The sequence below is a fragment of the Malurus melanocephalus genome, unplaced genomic scaffold (assembly GCF_030028575.1).
Source record: "Malurus melanocephalus ecotype Western Australia unplaced genomic scaffold, MMel_1.1 scaffold_433, whole genome shotgun sequence".
In the NCBI taxonomy this organism is placed as follows: Eukaryota; Metazoa; Chordata; class Aves; order Passeriformes; family Maluridae; genus Malurus; species Malurus melanocephalus.
The window spans coordinates 416877-436941 of record NW_026623665.1 but is presented as its reverse complement, the minus strand read 5'-3'; the positions used below and the strand labels follow the sequence as shown (position 1 = coordinate 436941).

The 20065-nt window shown below is 48.0% G+C and overlaps 1 protein-coding gene across 2 annotated transcripts in view; it reads right to left on the bottom strand.

Moving 5' to 3' along the window:
- SCARB2 (scavenger receptor class B member 2) overlaps positions 1–15141 on the bottom strand; it is a 16037-nt gene extending 896 nt beyond the window's left edge. Inside the window, exons 1-12 of one of the 2 annotated variants that reach the window (XM_057380026.1) lie at positions 14953–15141; positions 9989–10146; positions 6681–6828; positions 5382–5570; positions 4666–4757; positions 4348–4467; positions 3468–3646; positions 3218–3336; positions 2519–2592; positions 1704–1755; positions 976–1134; positions 770–841 (exon numbers count right to left, since the gene is read on the bottom strand). In XM_057380026.1, the coding sequence (XP_057236009.1) occupies positions 812–841; positions 976–1134; positions 1704–1755; positions 2519–2592; positions 3218–3336; positions 3468–3646; positions 4348–4467; positions 4666–4757; positions 5382–5570; positions 6681–6828; positions 9989–10146; positions 14953–15069 (1437 nt within the window). In that variant the 5' untranslated portion in view covers positions 15070–15141 and the 3' untranslated portion in view covers positions 770–811. The remainder of the gene's footprint in view (positions 1–769; positions 842–975; positions 1135–1703; positions 1756–2518; positions 2593–3217; positions 3337–3467; positions 3647–4347; positions 4468–4665; positions 4758–5381; positions 5571–6680; positions 6829–9988; positions 10147–14952) is intronic. The other variant, XM_057380025.1, reaches the window with a different exon arrangement.
- Between the last annotated feature and the right edge of the window lie 4924 nt (positions 15142–20065).

The following is a 20065-nucleotide window of genomic DNA, read 5'->3' as shown; positions in this document are numbered from 1 at the left end:
GGGGAAAAAAAGGGAGAGGGGAAAAGGGGGAGAGGGGAAAAAAAGGGAGAGGGGAAAAAAAGGGAGAGGGGAAAAAAAGGGAGAGGGGAAAAAAAGGGAGAGGGGAAAAGGGGGAGAGGGGAAAAGGGGGAGAGGGGAAAAGGGGGAGAGGGGAAAAGGGGGAGAGGGGAAAAGGGGAAAAGGGGGAAAGGGGAAAGGACCAGTCTCTCCTGTACAGGAATCCCATGGGTTTGGGATGGCAGTGGGACCCACTGATCCCAAGGGCCTGGGTGATCCAGAGGTTTTAAGACAGCGTTTAGGGAATACCAAACACAGACACCACACTAAGCCCACAGCAACTACGAGGAGAAAAGAGCCTCCTAGAGAACCCAGACTAATCCCCTAACCAAAGGCTCCACACTTTGTGTCATCTGAACCCTCTTATGGGAAATTTCATCATGAGCTTTTGCCCCAACAAGCACCTCAGTGCCAGCATGTCAATATGTGACAGAACTTTTCATGAACAGATTTACTGTCTTGTAAATGCAGAATACTGGAGAACACTTTCTGTTGCTGCTCTGTGCAATTCTTTGGCCACAAATTTGCATTATGATGCTGGAAAACAATCCATTGACACAACGCAGTTCTGCTGAGAACAGTGACACCAACTAAATCTGTCCTCAAATACGGTGGAGCCTTTTCATCTTCTCTTTCAGGGTCCTCTAGACAGGCTGATTTGTGTCACTACTGTTGCCAGGGGAATTGGGCACAGAGACAGGGCCTGCCTTACCAGGTTTCTCAGATTAACTCCGCTCCTTTGCTTTGGTGCAGTTTATTCTGAGTCTATTAAAACTTCCCCTCCCTAGAAAGGTCATTTTCAACAAAAAACGATGTAAAAACACGCACAGAAAGACAGCAAACAGGTAAAATCAACCAAAAGAAAATCAAATGAAGGCAGATGTACAGCAAGCAAGGTCAAATTCACATGCTGCTTACCTCTTCACTTATCCCCCGGGACCTGCACACCAGCACAACGAAAACAACCCCAAAAGCAATCCCTAAGGCCATGATTACAAAGGGGATCCCAGTCACAACACTGGCTTCCAGCAGGACRTGCCTGAGTTTGCTGGCAGATGCTTCATCAATCAGAACACTCTGGAGCAGAGAGAGATGGAAGAGGAAAGGAAAAAAAGATTTATTTATTTCTGTGTTTTCTATATGATCACTTTTATGAAGGGCAGGCATTTCCAACACTACTTCATTGCTTCCTGACATAATCCCTACTAAAAATTCCTCCAGGAAATTCCTCCAGGAGCCAGAGGGATCAGCTAGTCTGCATTTCAAAGGGAAATGGGGATTTTAAACTTTTGCTTTAGGAATGGAATAACAGTGTATGTCATCAAAACCAGTCCCCCCCAAATCCAATCAATTCAGTGATGCATCTACAGCACAGGAATATTCACAACACATGACTCAAAAAAAGGTGTGATCTCCTCAAGTCCTGCCTCTGTCTGAGCATTCCTTTTCCTCATGGCCAGCTCCTTTGAATTTAAAAGGAGTGTCTGACTGAGTGTGTTTGGCAGGAGGGTGTTAACTAAGAAACAACAACAGCTTCCTATCTCTGTACAAAACAACAAGAAAATCAGCATTTTCTTTCCTGGCTAGCTCAAAGGGTATTTTTGCAAGCATTAACAATRCTGGAAAGACCTAGCAAAACTATTTACCTCATTTAAATACATCACTGGGAAAATCAGCGTTCGGATGTTGCCTGTTTCACTGTATGGAAAGAAAAATAAAAAATTATGAGTTTGGAACTTTTCAGCCTAAGGGTTGTGAAGACAGATTATACAAAAACAACAAATGAGGAAGGTGTCCCTAAAAAACCTCTGGGTTGTTCCTTTTTGTKGTGGATTTTCACCTCCTTGCTGGAGGGAGGTGAAAATCTCCCAGATGGATAATAAATTCTGATTTGGGAGCGGGGGTGTATTTTGGGAATTGGTGAGCAGTGAAAGACAGGGATCCATAAGGGGCTCCTTTGTAACTGACAGATTTGTGCCAGGCAGCAGGAATGTGAGCTAAGCTGATGTTGAAGGTTACTCCTGTTTGTAAAACACAGCAACTATTGTCCAAGCAACACAGACACAGCAGCAAAAATCCCCAACAGTTGGCACATGTGGCATCCTGGCTCAGGCAGGAGCTGTGTTCCTGTGACAGCTCCTGGGCACTGGGAAACAAGCCTGAAGGAAACCACTGACTCTCCCAAGGGGACTGGGCAGATCAAATTCTTCTATTTTAGTTATTCCAGCCAAGCTGTGCCAATAAACATCACCCTGCAGCAGAGCAGGGGAGTAGCTGCCATACAACATTCTTTATTCTTCAGGTGGAACTGCAGAATYGACTTCATCTGTGAGAGGAGAGGATACTGCCCCTTCTAAATGAGATTCAGTTGCCCTCTCCAACCCATATTCCATGGGAACACTGCAGAAAAATTCCCTCTGCTCAGATTTGAGACGTCCACCCAGCAGCAGAGAGCACTCACAGGAATTCAGGTAATTTTCGGACGTGAACGTTGACCTGCATCCGCTTGGCTGCCCGCATGACGAGCCCTGTCAGCTGGGGAACAACAGAGAGCAGTGTCAAAAAAAATAATAAATGTGAAAGAATGAAAACTGTGAGAATGCAGCAAGAAGCTGGTACCACAGTAGGATCTGTGCTGGACCTTAAGAGAGGAGCTGTGGAATTTCCTCCCTCTTCAGCTACACMTAACAGCTCCATGAGTCAGAGCACCATTTCTGTAAACCAAACAGGTTGTGATTGTGCTCTTTTCCTTGACCCACAATYGTGTGTGGGGGTGTAGGGATCACTGCTGTACTGGTTTTAGTTGGGAGAGAACCAATTTTCACCACAGTGTCTGGTTCAGGCTGTGTTTTGGAGCTGTGATGGAAACAGTGTGGGTAACACGGGATGTTCCAGTGACTGCTGAGCAGGGCTTGCACAGCCTCCAGGCCTTTKCTGTTTCTCACACTGCCCTGCCAGCGAGTGGGTGGGGTKTGTGACAAACTGGGAGGGGACAGGGACAGCACAAAAGGGCCTCCCATTCCATCCAGCATCATGGAGCTACTACAGATTCCCTGAGGCCAACGGGAATACTCCAATACACACCACTCCAGCAGGTGASCTAAACCCACATGCTTGGATCCATCCACCCACAGAACCCTTGGAAAAAGGCTGCACTCACGGGATTGATATCCAGAAATGTCTCGTGGTATTCTTTGCTGGGATGCATGCCCTCTATGTCCTCTACAAACTTTGGATCTGCTTGGTAAAAATGTGGAGCCGACAGAAATATCGGAGCACCTGGAATGCGAAAACACAAAGACACCACTTAGAAAATGCTGAGTGGGATTGGGGGAAACCTTTGAGGAGCTCACAGCTCGGAGTTATTCACACAGAGGTCACAGTGGAGCTGCAGGAGCAGCAGAACATACCTTGCTTGCAGACACTGACGTTGAGCACGCCGGTGCCGGGGCAGTTGCCGGCGGGCACACAGAATCCAGCGTTGGCAGGGTTCACCGAGGTGTTGGCAAACACCATGGAGGAGGGCACGAAACGGAACGTGGGCACCCCAGCCACAGCTCCTGAGCTGTCATACACCAGGAACAGAGACCTGCAGGGAGGCACAGGGGAGCTGGGTGGTCAGGCTGCAGCACACAGCACCCCSCTGCACCCAGCTCCTGTTTGCATCSCACCACCTTCTGTATGGAATCAAACAGCAAACACATCTCATCATCCTGCTGCTGCATGGAACACAGGGTCCCATGTCACTGCTGCACCACCAAGGGAATGTGGTCATGGAACACACAACAATCTGCCATGTACTGAATTTAGCCCGACACGTGTCTGTATTGATTTCAAAAAWTTCAGATTGGTTTTGCTCTTTGCACACCGGGAAGTGAGCAAGGGTGTGACAAAGTGGTAGGTAAGGAAGGAAATGCATCTTGTTGAATCTCAGCATCATGCAGAGATGTGAATCTCTGAAGAGGGCAATCTGGATTCTTTCAAAAAGCACAGCACACCGGAAGACTCAGGAAGTTCATATAAATCCCTCYATTCCCCTCATGACTAGCCTTGCTAACATCCCAGTTTTCTTCCAAATTTTGCCCTCACAAGTCTTCATGTTGAAACAACACATTCTTAATTTGCTGCAGATAAGGAGTTTTTTTCTGTAACTCTCATCCTTCACACCACAAATAAATGCAGAACATTGCTACTGTTAATTATAATCACAGGAGGAGAACCACAACACCTTGAGAAGAATAGATGGAAACACGCTGCCTTAAAGCCTGAGTGACACTGTCTTCTCCTTACCTGCAGAARTCAGAAGAAAAGATGTAAATCTTCTCATCTTTACTGATCAGTGGGTGAAAGGATGTCCCATCTGTGCCATTGATCATGTTACATGCCTCTGTTGTCCACCAGTTCAAGGACCTAAGGAAAGGGAAGCAAAGAGAATAAAGGGCTAAAAGATCATCAYTGAGGCAATGGCAGCTCCTGGCCTGAGCAAATGGGACTCAGACTGTGCAGTGCTAATTCCTCCTGCCTCARCTCTGCCAACAAGAAAAGGGATTGAAAAGGGTTGAAATTGCATTCTCTCTGACAAAGGCAACAGCACACTGAAAAACTCACTCTTTTCCTTTCCACTCCACAATCCTGGAGAAGTTCAGGTAGTTTGTTTCCCCACTCAGGAAAACGTATTCTCCATCATCGGTTCCGTTCATCTGCAAACAGATACAGGAGTTTCAGTGGCTCCACTCATCTGTGCCAGCTGACTGGTCACTGCAATGGGGTGGCAGGAGCTCCAAATACACCCCAGGAATGATGGACTACCCCTGAGATCTGTGCACTTCATTGAACTGCACCTTGAACAGGAACGAGGTGGTAGTGACCAGGAAAGCACTTTACACATCCCAAGTGCAGGAAATACAACACYAGATGAGCCTTTTCTCCCTCTGAGAGCTGTCCCTGAATAAACAGCCCTCAGGAAGAAAATAACCCCATGGAAATAGCCTCAGGAGTGCAGACATCTCCAAAAAGCAAGGACTACCCACAGCCCAAAATGACCAGAAACACTGCAGAAGCAGCACAGAAATAACATCCAATCTCAATCAATCACTAAGAAATCAGTCAGGACATTTTCTAGCACTTTGCACGAGTGGGCCCATGGCATTCAAGTGAGCACAGGCAAGAGTGGAGGGGGTCATCCTTGGAGAGTTTATCTGGCACTGGATGTGAGGGATGGATGAAGAGGGAGCATCCTTGGCTGTCCCTACTCAATCCAGGCCCAGCCCTGTCCCAGCCCAGCCTGCAGCAGTGCCACCATGGCAATGTGGCCATGCAGTTACCTTGCTGAAGAGGCCAAACACGGGGTCAATCTCGGGGTGCAGCACGTGGATGGTGGACAGCAGCCTGTCCTTGTAGCCCCAGAGCAGCTCGTGGACACTGCGGACGGTGAACACRGACTCCTGGTACAGCAGCAGCAGCACCTCCGTGGCAAACTGCAGAGGGGTTGATCTGGTCCACTCCATGGCTGTCTGCAGGGCATGGCAATGGGAGAGCAGTGATCAGATTGATGGGGGATAAATAACACCAGCTGCATCCAGACATGGACACTTCTCACCACTGCACATTCATTTCTCCAAAATGCAAACAGCATTTTATAATAGAATGCTTATCTCCTTTCTCATCTTTCAAGAGGTAATAACAAAAGCAGAGCATTTCTTTGGGCTAACCAACTCTTCTCATACTGCCTGTTACAGTACATCAAAGCCAAAAATCTGAAGGAGAGATAATCCTTACCACCACGAGATGCCTGGGAGGAATTGAAAATACAGTGTCTGTATGGGCTGCAACTCTCAGTAAGCTGAGTTCTATCTGCTACTGCATACAGGGCAGCTCTGTATTCATTCAGTAACATCAGGCTTTTTTGGAAATGATGAGGAAGAAGTTGAAATGAATGCACCCAGCAACTGAAATTAATTTAGGATGGAGAGTAAAGGCTGAGCCACACCCCCAAGTACTGGAGTACAGCCTGATTTCCTGGGGAAGCTGTGACAGTTTAGATCTGCTGGTTCTCATGCTGTCCCTGTATGGGACCAAAATAATGGTCTGTCTATGATCACTGCAAGACTCTATTTCACCTAACACAGCCTGGGGGTGCATTTTAAACTTGAATTCTACTTTAAGAGGTCCTTTTCATTCAGCTCCATGTAAAACTCCTCTGGTGTAGTTTCTGCTCAGTTTGAGAAGCAGACTTAGAGGCAACTTCCCCAATTTTGACAAAATAACCCCAAGCATTCCTAACTTTCTCACATAGAAGTCAGAATTCCTTCTAAGCATTTGACATCCCTAATTCCCTAGTTTCACACACTCAAGGAAGCCCAGCAAGCCTGGTTTCTCCTCATCCCTGGAGAGTGTGTCATCTCTTAGCACCAGAGCAAGGTATTAACACTGCAGAGGTGTGAGGAGAGGAACAAAATAAACAAAATAAGCCCCCCACAAGAGTCCAGCCCCAAACTGAGACCAGACACAAGCTGTCTCTCTGCTTCTTCCATCACATTTATCTACCACAAAGGGAGAGTCAGGATGAAGCAACACACTGCTCATTCTGAATGAATTCCAAGAAGGAATGAAAGAGAACTCACCACTGCAGGAATATTTATTGTCCTGATCAGGTCCACTTCAGGGTCTCCCACTGACTTCTCAGGTTCAAATACATAAGTCTTTGGGTTCAGAGCAGACACTTTGGTTCCATTGTCCAAAAACTGGATGTGCACTCTYGGCCTGTATTCCCTGAAAAACAAGAGGTTGTTCTCTAATCAAGTTAAGCAAATACACACAGCATTAACTGTAATTAACTTATGTCTGTTGTACTGCTTTAGGCACATATAGGGAGGGATTTTCAGTTCTTTGGGAGAGAATTGGCTCACTGACACCCCACTGTGTCAGTGTGAGCTGAGTCAGACCTCATGGAGTGTTTAACCCCACGTGTAAATTGCACTTGGTATTTTTGCCTCATCTTTAAAAACCTCAAAGGAAGCAGAGCAATTTCACACGGCTCAGAAGGATTTAGAGGCACCATAAATCCAGTTTGAAACCGAAACTTTTGCCTCTGCTGCATGCAAAGTTCACTCCCAGGAAGATGCAGGGCTGCCTGTGTCTCACTGATCTGACCTAGGAGCCCAGGAGATTCCTGACATGGCTTACTTGTGACACAAACACAGAACAAGTCTCATTTGAGTTCTCCTATAATTCTTGAGCAGGAATCCTGGGCATGACAGAAATTCAACTGAATTTTTGCTGTTTGCTCCCCGTGGCCTGGGAGGTTCTGCTGTCCCTGTCTGAGCACTATGCAGCAGGATAAAACTCAGGATTGCTGACAAACCAGTCCAATTGGCAAGGAACATCAAAAGCTGCCTGCTGGCCTGACAGGAAGTCACATCTTAATTACCCCCAAACACAGGTCAGGAGCACAAATCAATTTTCATTGCCATTAGCACTTTGCAAAGCAGCATCTGCAGCTGTGTACAGCAAACCCCAAAAGGGAAATGGCAGGCAGGCTGCTATTCTCACTGCCTGCCACACACACAGGGTGAAACTCCCCCTTTCCTAAGCCTGCATTTACTCAGCAGGCTGTTGGCTTTCACATCTGCCTGGGCAAATTTCAAGTCACAAGACACAAGGGAGAATTGTTGTGGAAGATGTTGTGCATTCAGTTCAGATCCCAGATTGTGTCTGGGCTGCACTGGATCCATCAGTGCACTTTCACAACAGGCTACATTACCCTGCCTCAGCTTTCAGATTCAAAACAAACTGGAAAGGCCTGTAAAACTACTGTTATCAGCAGCCAAGCACTTCCATCTTCCTCACCTAAACAGCATCTCTACCACTCCCAGCATCCCAGGAACATTTGGGTCTGGCAACACTTCCAGCTTGACTTGGCAAGAGCCTCTTGGACAGCAATCCATTTTATATTCCAGGGCTGGAACTGAGGGGGTGGAAATGGGCAGCTGTGAAATGCCTTCCTAAAATAGGCCAGGAGTAACCTGAGACACCTCTCCAGCTCTGGAGAGGAAAATAATACTCCCTGATGAGGGATATGAGCAGGAGGCTCTGAGATGTAAAACTTAAAACGTTGTAAATATGTGCAAAACCAGACAATCTTGCATTGCTCTCTGGGACTCAGCAGGCTTGGGCAGATGAGCAGCTTGCCCTTTATAATTACCTGTTTTACATGCTGCCAGTTCAGMTTCCAGGATTTAAAAACACCAGCACTACTGTTTTCATTACAGAATCTACCTCAAGGGCTTTACAGTGGATGCTGGTGAAAACTCTGAGCTGCAGGAGGAGACTCTCTTGATCCCTCCCACATCCTCCCTGGCACTCACGGGATTTTTTCCCTCTGCTCATCTGGCTCAGTTCAGTGCCAGCCTTTCCCCTGACACCCTGATTTATAAAAGCACAGAGCCATGCACTTCATCTGAGAGCATTCTAGGTGTTCTACCACATGCTAAAGCCAAATGAGTCTTGCAAGCTTTGCCATACGGGGCCTGTGAAAGCAGCTGGATGTTTATTCCCTGGCTGGAGCATGCAGCAGGGCTGGAGCATCCATCCCTCCCTGCTCCCTGTGCTCCACACCCACTGACAGCCAGCTGCAGCCACAGCCAGGCAAGAATTGTGCAATCTGCTGCAAGAGAGCTCTCCACTTCCTAACTGTTCCTGCTGCTGTCAGACAGAGCAGAGCAGAGCAGAGCACAGGGGAATGCTGCCCTGGCATGCCAGAACCAGGCTAAGCCCACGAGGCAGCAGCAGCTGGAATGTGCAGCCTCCTTCCTTCCCTCCCTCTCCCAACACAGCAGGCAGGGCTGTGTCAGGGACCCACTGGCGTGGGATGCATGGAAAGCAAACCAGCAGCTCAGGCTGGGCCTCCCCCGGGGCAGGGACCAACCCAGCCAGCACAAGAGCAGCCCCATCCACCCTGCTCAGCTCCTGCAGGGACAAGGAGCAGCTCCCAAACCAGGTTACCGGTGACACCAGGGAGAGACTCACAGCTAAAGAAAGGGAAAGAAGCTGGCAAAAAGGGCTGGATACCAGCCTGTGTGGTTCCCTGCAGCTCTGTTAACCCTATTTATCTTCCTGACACACAACACATTGCTGACTAATGACCAGTGTTRTGCTACACACACCTGAAGAGAAGCTCGGGAACCTGGAGCCTTTCTCCAGCTCCACTGGCTCATGTAATAGCAGGGATTTTGCCAAAATACCACACGGACTTTGCCAGGGCTAAACAGAGAGGACCAGCATGCAGAGGAGACAGGGGAAGGGATTGCTGGCAGAGGAAACAAAGCTGAGGAGGAAGGAAACTGAAAGGCAAGAGATAATGCAGGAAACATGGCTCCCACAAAGGCTCCTGCTTTCATTCCAGCATTTTTCCCAATATTAACAGATTCTGACCCTTTTTCAGTTTAGGTCAAGACTATTTCTTCTGGCACTGAGTCAGTGCCCAGCCTGGATGAGCCCATGGGACCAGAAGTGAGGCTGACAGCATCCAGCGTTTTGCCATGGGAATGGAACCCCTCATAACTCCAGGATTTCCAAGACCACAGCCCTCCCTGCCACAGGAATGCTCCTGGTTTACAGGGCTGCAGGCAGCTGAGCAGAACACAGCTCTAAAGGAAAACTCCTTTGTAAGGTAAMTTGAAAATCTCTCCATGCCACACAGGATAGCTCCAGAGGCTGGACAGCATCCAAATCCAAATGACAGATATGTCTAAAACCCAAGCAGGTTTTACAGTGAGGGTTGGCTCTGACTGAAACCAGTTGTAAGTGATGCCTGGATTAACTTTCCCTCGCACATGAACACCTAGGTTTTTTCCCTGAATGGGATCCCAAGTGTTCTGGATTTTACATTTTAGCTTTGTCACACATCAGAGTTTTGGTGAAAGGGTCCTACCTGTAGGTGTATGGTCCTCTTTCCTCGACGAGAGGAGAAGCACCTTGGAGCACTTCCAAAGGGTTTGTCACATTGAAGAAGTAGAACTGCATGTAGACTGGGGGAGGAGGGTCCTCCCAGGCCTCAAAGGTCTCTGTGCCATTCTTCAGTACTGTTCCCTGAAACAAGAGCCAGGCAGATCAGCAGCCAGTGCTGTGCTGGTGCATGATACTGAGAGGAAAGAGAGCAATTCCATGCCTTGGGAATGAGCACAGGCTGTCAGACCCCAGTTCTTGATCTGCTCTACTTTGAAACATCTCACTGTCAACCAGCTCAGGCCACGGGAACATTGATGGGGTTTGTAGTTCCATTCCTCCCCACAGGCAATCCTGCCTGACATTTTCCAGAATGGAGAATGATCAGSTATTACTCAGCAATCCTGTTTCCTTTCCTGCATCAGCAAAAACCTCCATCTGGTGCAAGACACCACTAAACATGCCAACATTACAGATTAAAGTGGAACTCAACAGTGGGAATCCTAGAGAGTCCTGGCCTTTATGATTTCTTTGCCCAAGAATGCCAAGATTCCAACAGAGTGGGAGATTCTGTCTCCAAAGCAATTAGAACTTGTTTTTCAGTGGCCTGTGAGAAAAACTGGGAATGACAAATTTCTTTCCCATAGGCACTCTAGGATTTGTGCCWTTCCAAAATCTTGGAAGAGGGCAAATCTTCTTTGCCTGTGTCTTTAATTCCTTTCCCACAGCAATGTCAGCTCATGCATCTCCAGACCCACAGTCTGTCAGTCTGTTTTGCAACCGAGCTATAAATCATGATTTCATAGCAGAAGCAATTAAGAAATGAAACACTAATTCCCTTATTTCACTAATACCCCTTATCAGTATACAGATGTTACATGGAAAGTCACAACCACACCTATCACGTAGAGCTCCATGACAGACGTCTCAATCTCTCACTTCAGATAAAATTCACCCCACCTATAAAGCATCCCCACCACCAAAATCAAGGTTTTTCATGCAGTTCTAACTCTGGAACTGCTTCAGTGGTCACAAAGAGAAATCTGGCTCACAGAGTGAATTTTCAGGAATAAGCACAAAGACAACTCTGTCTTTGAAAACCGCATCACCTGTAGGCGGAAGAAGGGGAGGGGGGGAATAATTTGCAATTAAATGGTTCTCCTCAACACTCRTTCTTTTTATTCTTCTGTGCAAACAAGTCAAATATTGTGAGTGGRAGCTCAGAAGCCAGGCAGGCTGGACAGCTGCCAGCTCGTGGTCCATGTTTATGGRGTCTTATCAGCCACAGTTGGTTCAGGACTCATTCTTGGCCTTCCTGCTTAAGGAGCCACTTTTTTTCCACGCAGACTTTGATTTTGAAGATGAGATAAAGAGAAGACTGTTTCCAAGACAAACTTATTGGCAGGAGCTTGGCATGACAGGAATAATGCTGCATGGCAGTGAAAGCCAGCCCAGCTGGTGGCAATTTGCACTTGCAGCTTGCTTCCCCTAAGGATTAAAACTCATGTATTCCATGCACAGCTCAAAAATTCATGTGTTTCAGACATGCTTGAGGAGCTCAGAGCACTTCTCTGGAACTACCAACACCTCCTGTATACAATTTTCTACAGAGTCTGATGCTGTTGATCCTGTTTTCTTCTGATTTATACCAAGGAGACTAATTCTTGTATTCACAAGTGTTCACCAGTCATATCCATTCCAGATTTACTCCTTGGATCTGCATGGCACAGTTTGGACTGAAATTARGTGTCTATTTATAGCTCTGTACAGTGACAGCAACCTTGTGAGCTGCATTCAGAGACACTCCCCAAACCTGCCAAAGAATGAAACATGGCAAGCTCGTGTGACTTTCACCAAATGTTACCAGGGATATTTGTGTCTGTCACATGATATTAAAAGACATTGGGGCTTCTCCTTTCCAAGTGCTCATTTCCAGTGTTCCAAAGAATCCTTCCTGCTCACTGTGTTTATCAGCCAGCCCTGAACTCACAGCTCTATCATTTGCTGCTGTTTCCTTGCCTTGACTGTGCTTTACACACAGGAAATAAAAAGGAAGCTTTCCCTCCTAAAAATAACTTATATATATATGTGTGTAAATATAACTGGTAGGGCTGGTGGGAATGGAAATGGTACCGAACATTTCTGAAACCTACACAGAAAATTTAATTCCCTTTTTTTTCCCCTGGAATGTTTTAACTCCAAGATGCACTTGTTCATCTATGACAGAGTTTAAGGGAAAATTGTTAAGGTGCTGGGGGAAGCTCTCAGACCAGCATGGACAGGCYTCTCTACTCCTGCACCTTGGCAATGTCCTGCCCCAAAGGAGGCATTAAACAGCAGCAGCAAAAATGATCAAAAACATCAATGGACAAAACATCCTCCTTGTCCTTCTGRGCCTCAAACACTCAGCCAATGCAGCTCGAGAGATGGCTGGCGACACAAGGCCAGGGGAATTTCAAGAGGTTTGTAGACTGAGTGTTTTTTAAAATTATCAGCATAAGGGATGTGGCATGAAGGGAACACCCGGGGCAAAGGAATGACTGACTTCATTTATATTATATATATAAATATTAGGTTATATTCATAATCTGCACACTTATGGCCAATAAAATCACAAGTAGCTGCCCAATATCACAAAAGCACAAGCCAACACCACTGGCAGCAGTGCAGGGGAGATTCATCTTGGTACATTATAGTTTTTTTCCTATTCTCTGGACTTGCAGGTCCTAGGCTGTGATAACAAACAGGTTTTGGCCACCTGATTGGGATGGCAAGGTTAGTTTACAAAAGGACAATAAAATGGCTGATAAAGAATAAACTGATAAGATTTGAATGCCTTCTGGAAAAAGTGCTGCCGTCATTCTTGTCACAACACACCTGCCCATTGAATTCCAAGGGGATGTGAAGTCTGACAGCAGGTTGGATTTCCCTCTCTTCCCAACCCTCTCTGTATCCCAGATCCTGCCTGTGGCTGGAAGGGCTGCTGCACACAACCCCCTGTGAAAGCAGAGCCATTCTCAGCAGTTCACAGGTTCTGGATTTGGAGACACKGGTGCTTCAGCTGCTCCACAGTACAGCTTTGCACTCCAGCTGCATTCCAGACTGCAAAGCCAGCCCTTCACTGCCAGTCAGCCCCATTTCAGGACTGCRGGAAAGCCCTCAAAACAGGAACTCCTTGCAAAAGCTCAGGTCTTGCCCCATTTCAAAGGCAAATTGAGATTTGTCTGTTTGCACAAGATTTTCTCAGCTACACACGCACGGTTACACAAGAGACAGCAGCTTTCTAGACTACACACAAATGAGGGAAAGCTCACGTGGGATGGAGCACATGTGGAGAGAAGCCAGGTCAGCACAGGAACTGGGAGCACCCTGCTTTGGGGCTGAAAGCTGCACTTTGCTTTGGGGCTGAAAGCTGTACTCTGCTTTGGGGCTGAAAGCTGTACTCTGCTTTGGGGCTGAAAGCTGCACTCTGCTTTGGGGCTGAAAGCTGTACTTTGCTTTGGGGCTGAAAGCTGCACTCTGCTTTGGAGCTGAAAGCTGTACTTTGCTTTGGGGCTGAAAGCTGCACTCTGCTTTGGGGCTGAAAGCTGTACTTTGCTTTGGGGCTGAAAGCTGTACCTCCCCAGTCTGGGGGCGTGTGGCTCCCCAAGAAGGCCAGGGGGAGCTGGCAGCTCTGGCAGGGAGCCGATACCTCATTCCCTGCAATCCAGATGTGTGCCAGCACCAGCTGGAGTGCAGCAAGCAGGAAAAGACTCTGGAAACTTTATCCTGCATTCCTGACAGCCCTGCTGAGCGAATACCAACTTGCTGTTACATAAGGGGAAGGAGCAGGCAGGGGAAGAGCAGGCAGCCGGGAGATAATACGCGTAAGGAGGATCACATCTAATTCCTGACAGTCCTGTCCAAACCTCWGCTCCTGCCACAACAGCATCGAGCACACTGGCAAGGACAACTCCTGGGATGGCAGAGGATGGCAGATGCCAAGGAGAGGCAGGATCAGGGGGATGGAGCTGCACCTCCAAGTGCCAACCTAAAACTGCACTCGCCAAACCAAACTGATTCAAATTAAGAGAACGCAGTTTCCGTGGTAGGAAATGCTCCCTGTCAACAGCCCAGAGGAAAGAATAGGAGGTCACAGGTGATTTGGTCACCAGTTAGACAAYAGCACTGGTGAAATGCCTTCATTGGTTAGCATTCCTGGTTTCTCTGTCAGAATAAAAGCTAAAATGATRTTCCTCAGACTAGGCAGATAAATAATGGCTCATTTACAAAGGAATTCCAAGGGGATTGCTAACACAGCTGACCCTTCTCACTGGACCAGTGGATAATTGCACACTGGATAACTCTGGGAGAGAAACAAAAGCTCAGGCAGAGCAGGAGCAGTGTGGGCCTGTGCACCCACAGCAATGCTGGGCTGGGTGTCCCCAAGTGCACAACAGGGTGAAATGCCTGGCTGCCATCACCCATCCTGGGAACGGGGAGACACCACGTGCTCCAGCCCACAGCACCTCTGGCTGTGCTCCAGAGGCAGCAGTAAATGGAGCAGCAGAACAAGCAATCTAACACAGAGACGGCCAAAAGAGGGGGTGGTTGAGGGTGTCCCCCGCTCCCCTCAGCTGCTGCTCCTCTGGAGAGGGCCCCTCGCTACAGCTGCTGCCCCACAGCCAGCAAAGCTGCCTCAAGAGRTGGCATTTTTACCCATCCTCACCCAATTTTACCCAGCCCAGGGACCAGTGCAGCCTGAGCTCCATTCTGAGCCCAGCCCGGCCGGGTGGTGCTGGGCAGAGGGATTCACTGAGCAGAGAGCGCTCACGGCCCAGGGATGCTCCTGCCCACCCACCCACAGCTGCTGCAAGGAGGGAGCCAGCCCAGCCCTCCCTCCCAGGGCTATTTTCAGATGCAATAAAGCGGTAAACAAGGACCAAAACGAAAACGCGGCCGTGCTTTTACCTGCTTCACCTGCAGATCCACCACCGTCTGGAAGACGTGCGCCACCAGCAAGGAGATGCTGGCGATSAGCAGCGTCATGGCCAGGACCCCCACGGTGACGAGGCACAGCGACTTCATGGCTGCGGCTGCTGCTGCTGGCGAGCAGGGACCGCCGGGGCTCGGCCGGGCTGGCTCCGGGGGCGGGCGGACCGTGAGCCCGCCCAGCGCCGGGAGGAGCCGCCGCCGCCTCCGCCCCTCGGTGCCGCAGCTCTCCCGGGGATGCTGTCCCGGGGATGCTCTGCTCTGCCGGGGATGCTCACCGGGGATGCTCTGCCGGGGATGCTCTGCCCTGCCGGGGATGCTCTGCTCTGCCGGGGATGCTCACCGGGCCAGGAGGATGTATCCCAAAATAAAGGCGGTCGGTTCCTGCCCGCAAGGAGTCTGGCACAGCCGCAATCCTCCTGCCCGCTGGGGATGGCGCTGCTAGAGCCGCTGGAAAACAAGCTGAGAAATTCCCACGAGATTATTGGGGAAAACTTGCAGRGAGCGGGAAGCGCCTCTAGACTGAATTGAGCCTCGAAGGGATCGGATTCTGCCACAATTCAATGCAGTTCAGCTGCCACTAACACAGTTAAGCCTCTCTTGAAAAACAAATCAAATCAATGTACGTGCTTTTTTAAAAGCCATGGGGCTGTTCTGCTCCTCTTTCCTGCAACAGGGGCTTTGCCAGCTATGATGTTCATGCCAATCCCTTTCCATCACGCCCCTCCTGTGACACAAAAGGAAGCATTTTGCGACCTGATCCAAGTAATGCCTTGCTGAGCAAGAGGGCAAGTGGCCCATCAGGTGGATTTCCTGCCTGGATGGACTGAAGCATCTTCCTTTAGAAATACTTCTTCCTGTAATTGTGATTGCAGCAACGGTGTTATGTTATTACGTGCCCTTTCGGATATTTTTGCTTATGAAAAGTTCTGAGGTCACATGTCACAGCTGKTTGGAAAAACAGAATTTTTGTGGTTCCACCCATGCAGTAAAAAAAAAAAAAAAGTTGTTCTGGCAGCTTGCTTTTATTTAGATTCCCATTCCAAAGCAGTTTTCTTAGCCCTGTTTCATCATCTCTCCAAAATCCAAAAAGGAGAGTACATAATTAGAACCTGGTTTTAAAGGCTAATTTAACTACAGCAATAGAACTCTCCCCTTAGAAAGACTCTTCCATGGGAAATTTCTCTCTGAAACCATAAGCCTTCCCTTCCACCATAAAATATTTTAGCTGAATCCTGGCACAAATATTTATAGATCAAGCAACGATTTCTGCAGTATTTTGGGGTTTTAATTCAGCTTTTTGGTTTATTTTTCCATAAAAAACTACCCTTGTGACACATAGAAACACATTTTTTCCAAACAGATTTTCTAAATWCTCAGTGTGAACWATTTTCTTTTTTTTTTGGCAAATTATTTGACCTTTGGAAGCCAAGGAAGTGCTCACTAGSCAACACTCCTGTGAGGAGTGGCTGTGCCTCTGGAGTGCAGCCTGGGAATGCAGTGGGTGCTCTGCTGGCTCAAGGCACAATCCTGTGTCATAATTACAGATCCCTGAAACAAGCAGAGGCACATCTTCCCTTTCCAGCATCATGTTGCTATTACAGACAAGGCCCACAGTCTGGAAATGATGCACACAGTGAAATTGTCCTGTCCTGTGCACTGGGAATATCTTTGATAAATAGAAAAGCCAAACTTACTGAGGTTGTCATGCGGCTCCTTCGGTTTGTGCAACACCAGGCACTCGGCTCCTTGGGGTCTATGCAAGGCAGGAAAAGCTTGTGAGGGAAGGAGTTAGGAAATCATACAGCATGGTATCAGAAAAATCAGAACAGATCACAAATCCTGAATCCCATCCCCATGGTTTAGTAACTATTAGTGAATGTTTAAAGCTGCCCACAGCAGAGGGCTGGAGCAGCACACAGGAGGGGTGGGGTACAGTTCCTTGTCTCTYTGAGTGCATCCATGCCCCTTCCCAGATCTCTGGACTTTGAGAACCAAGATAGGAATCGTGCTTGCCCTTCCAGCAGACAATCATCAGCCAGTGCTGGCAGACCTGTTCACACCCGTCTGACTGGATCCAGGCCTTGCACTGCTTCCTGCAGAGCTGTGACCTCAGGGCAGGAGAGACACCTCTCCAGGAGCAAGAGCAGTTTCACCTCAACGCTGAGAATGCAGAAAAGAGCTTTGTCTAATGAACACTGTACCAGTTTCTGTCTTATCTACAATTTGGGTAGGTTTATCCATTCACCTCCTGCTGTATGATGTTTGCAGTCTGCATCTCTCTGTGATKAGTGGGACCTGGCTGCCCAGCCCATCCACACGACATTAAACACGTGACAGGGAACCTGCAGCTCCTTGCCATTCCCAGTTTCCTGACCAAGAGCTGTGCTGCTGCAGTTCCAYAGAAAGGGCCAAGGACAGCACCACAAGCTTTACACACAGAGAACACTCCCAGCCTTGGAGGAGCAGCTCTGAGCAACACCCAAGTGCATCTGTAACACATGAGGAAGAGCTTTCAGAGGCTTTGCTCTTCTGCTTTCCCTGCACAACTCACACACATCCCTGTCACCAGACAACTCACACATGCTGCCTTTCTAGTACTCCATGCTTAATTAATAAAATAATAACCTAATTATAAGATCCTGATTTCAGCTGAGAGTTGAGACATTTCTGAAAGGTTTGTTAAGTGATCACATTTCACTGTCTCAAGTTTTAATTTATTCTTCCTACAGAGTACAAATTAAATGCTGGCAGGAAAGCAGTTCCACTTCAGGGCAGAGCTACGCTGCAATTACTGGGTTCATCAGTGGCCTTGGAAAGGGTGGGAGCAAAGTTGATGCTTTTGTAAGAGCAGCCTTTGCTCTTGGGTTAGAACATTGCTTGATTTCCAGATTTGGGACAGTGACATCCCAGGGGACAGGACATTTGCCTGCAACAGCATTTAATTTTGCTGCTGAGGAAATTAATACTTTAAACTGTAATGAGACTAGCAGCAAAAATGTTTTTCACTCTGAAATTTGGRGCTGACCCTCATGTTTTTGACACTCCCCAGCTACATATGGCAGTCCTTGTGGATTGTAAGCCTCTCATACACACATGCATGTCATAGTTGTGATATAGGCCATCTGAAAATCACACACAGAGTCATATTCCTCGTAACTCGAGCTAGACCAAAATTAGCAAGTGCAGCCCCTCATGCCCGTCAGCCACTTCTGGTTTGGTTTGTGCTGCCCTGACTCATGTCCTTGTGCAGCAGGAGCCTCATGACTCAGGGTGCCAAGCTGCACCATCTGCGTGGGACTGAGCATTGCTCCAGGGCACCTTTTCCTCACTGCCCTCYTCACCCACATTCCTCCCCTCAGCTGCTCCGTGCTTTTCCAAACTCAAATCCCTAGCTCAGAGCACCTCCTTCCCAGCACTGGCACAGAGCAGAGCTAGAGTCCTTCCTGCTGAGGCACAAACACTTTCTGGGGTGTGAAAATGCCACCAGGGGCTGTGAAACCTTGCTGRGAAAGGAAGGCAAGGGAGCTGCAGGGCATGCACTGGGATGAACAGAGGCTCTGGCAAGTGGCAATGTCTGGGAGCTTACACAGGTTTGCTGAGGGCCTGGTTTGCAGTGCCAAGCTCATGCCACCARTGAAGTTCCTCCTGTCAGAGTTTTRCTGCCTTAATTCATGTTCCTGCTTCTGCAATGCAGACTGCAACAGGAACAACGGCGTCCTTTCAAGTGCTGATCTTACACTCTTGAGCATTGCCAACAAGAAAATGAGCATTTTCCAAACCTTCCCCTTTCTATACCGCCCTTGAGGCAGCTCCAGGATGAACCAGGTTTACTTGTTCTGCTGCTGCTGAGCACCACAAACAGCCCTGGACTACTKGGAACACCCTCTGCACGCCAAGGGATAAGCACAAGTGTGGAAGAGCCAGGGAGGAACCAATACCAGAGCTGATATGTGCCCATGCTGTTCCCAGCAGCAGAGCAAAGGAGAACCTGGCAAAAAAAAATGGAGGAATGCAAAACCAGACCAGTATCATGTTCACTCTTCCCTTACAAACAAGGAGACATTGAAGCCTGAGCCACCATAAAAATCTAACCCTGATTTTATGGTAGGGAGAGCTGTARGGAGGGGCAGGTTTCTGACACACAGAGTCGGGTTAGTCATGCAGGTCAGGTACTCTATCAGKCATACAGCTCCCATCAATAGCTGACACTGCAGAGCAGAGACTTTACCCTGCAGCCTCRAAAACCTCTCCTGTAACCCTGGACATGACAGATCTTATAAAGAATCTCTCATTTGAACAGAATAAATAGTGATTGTGCACTTTTTACCCTACAGTATGGCATGCATGCTTCCTAAAAAAGGGAGGATTACAGTCGACAACTGTCAGTGGGACTTCAGGGCCCAAATCCCACAGCACAGGATGAACACTCCAACCCCAACCCAGACCCTCCTGAAGGGAGGGAGCAGGGACAGACCTGTTCCATTTATTTGCTYCACTTGGAACTCTGAGTTTCAAGAACCCATCCACTTTCAAGTACTGTTTGAGATGGCACATGTACAAGCAAGCCAATAGCATATTTCCCTCACCTGTGAGTTCCATCCCATATAAATGCTGCTCCTACATTACAAATATGAGGGATGCTCTACTGGAATATAATAGGATTTTTCCTTTCCTTAGCTTATTCTCAACTGCTTCTCCATCTGCAAGAGTTGAAGAGCAGACTGTGCCCCTTAGAAAGAGGCTCCTGCATTAAAGCCTAGATGCACACTACCCTTCCACTCAATTTTACTGGGGAAAAATGAAGGTCCTGCATAGACAGCCAGGGATTTTCCCACTCTCTGCCGACTGCATTTGAGAGAGGCTGCAAACCTGCAATCAGTATCTGCTTTGTTCTGAGCCTGTCTTTTATCACAGCCTGAGATCTTGCCCTGTTCCTGAAGTAAACATAGGTATTGAAGGCTGCAATTAGAAGATTTTGCCAGCCTGCATCACATGATGATTTACTCCGGCAATCAACTAACTCTAATTAAAATTCTGCAGTGTGAGTATCTTTTAGCAGGCAGCACCAGTGGTACCAGAACAGCACAGC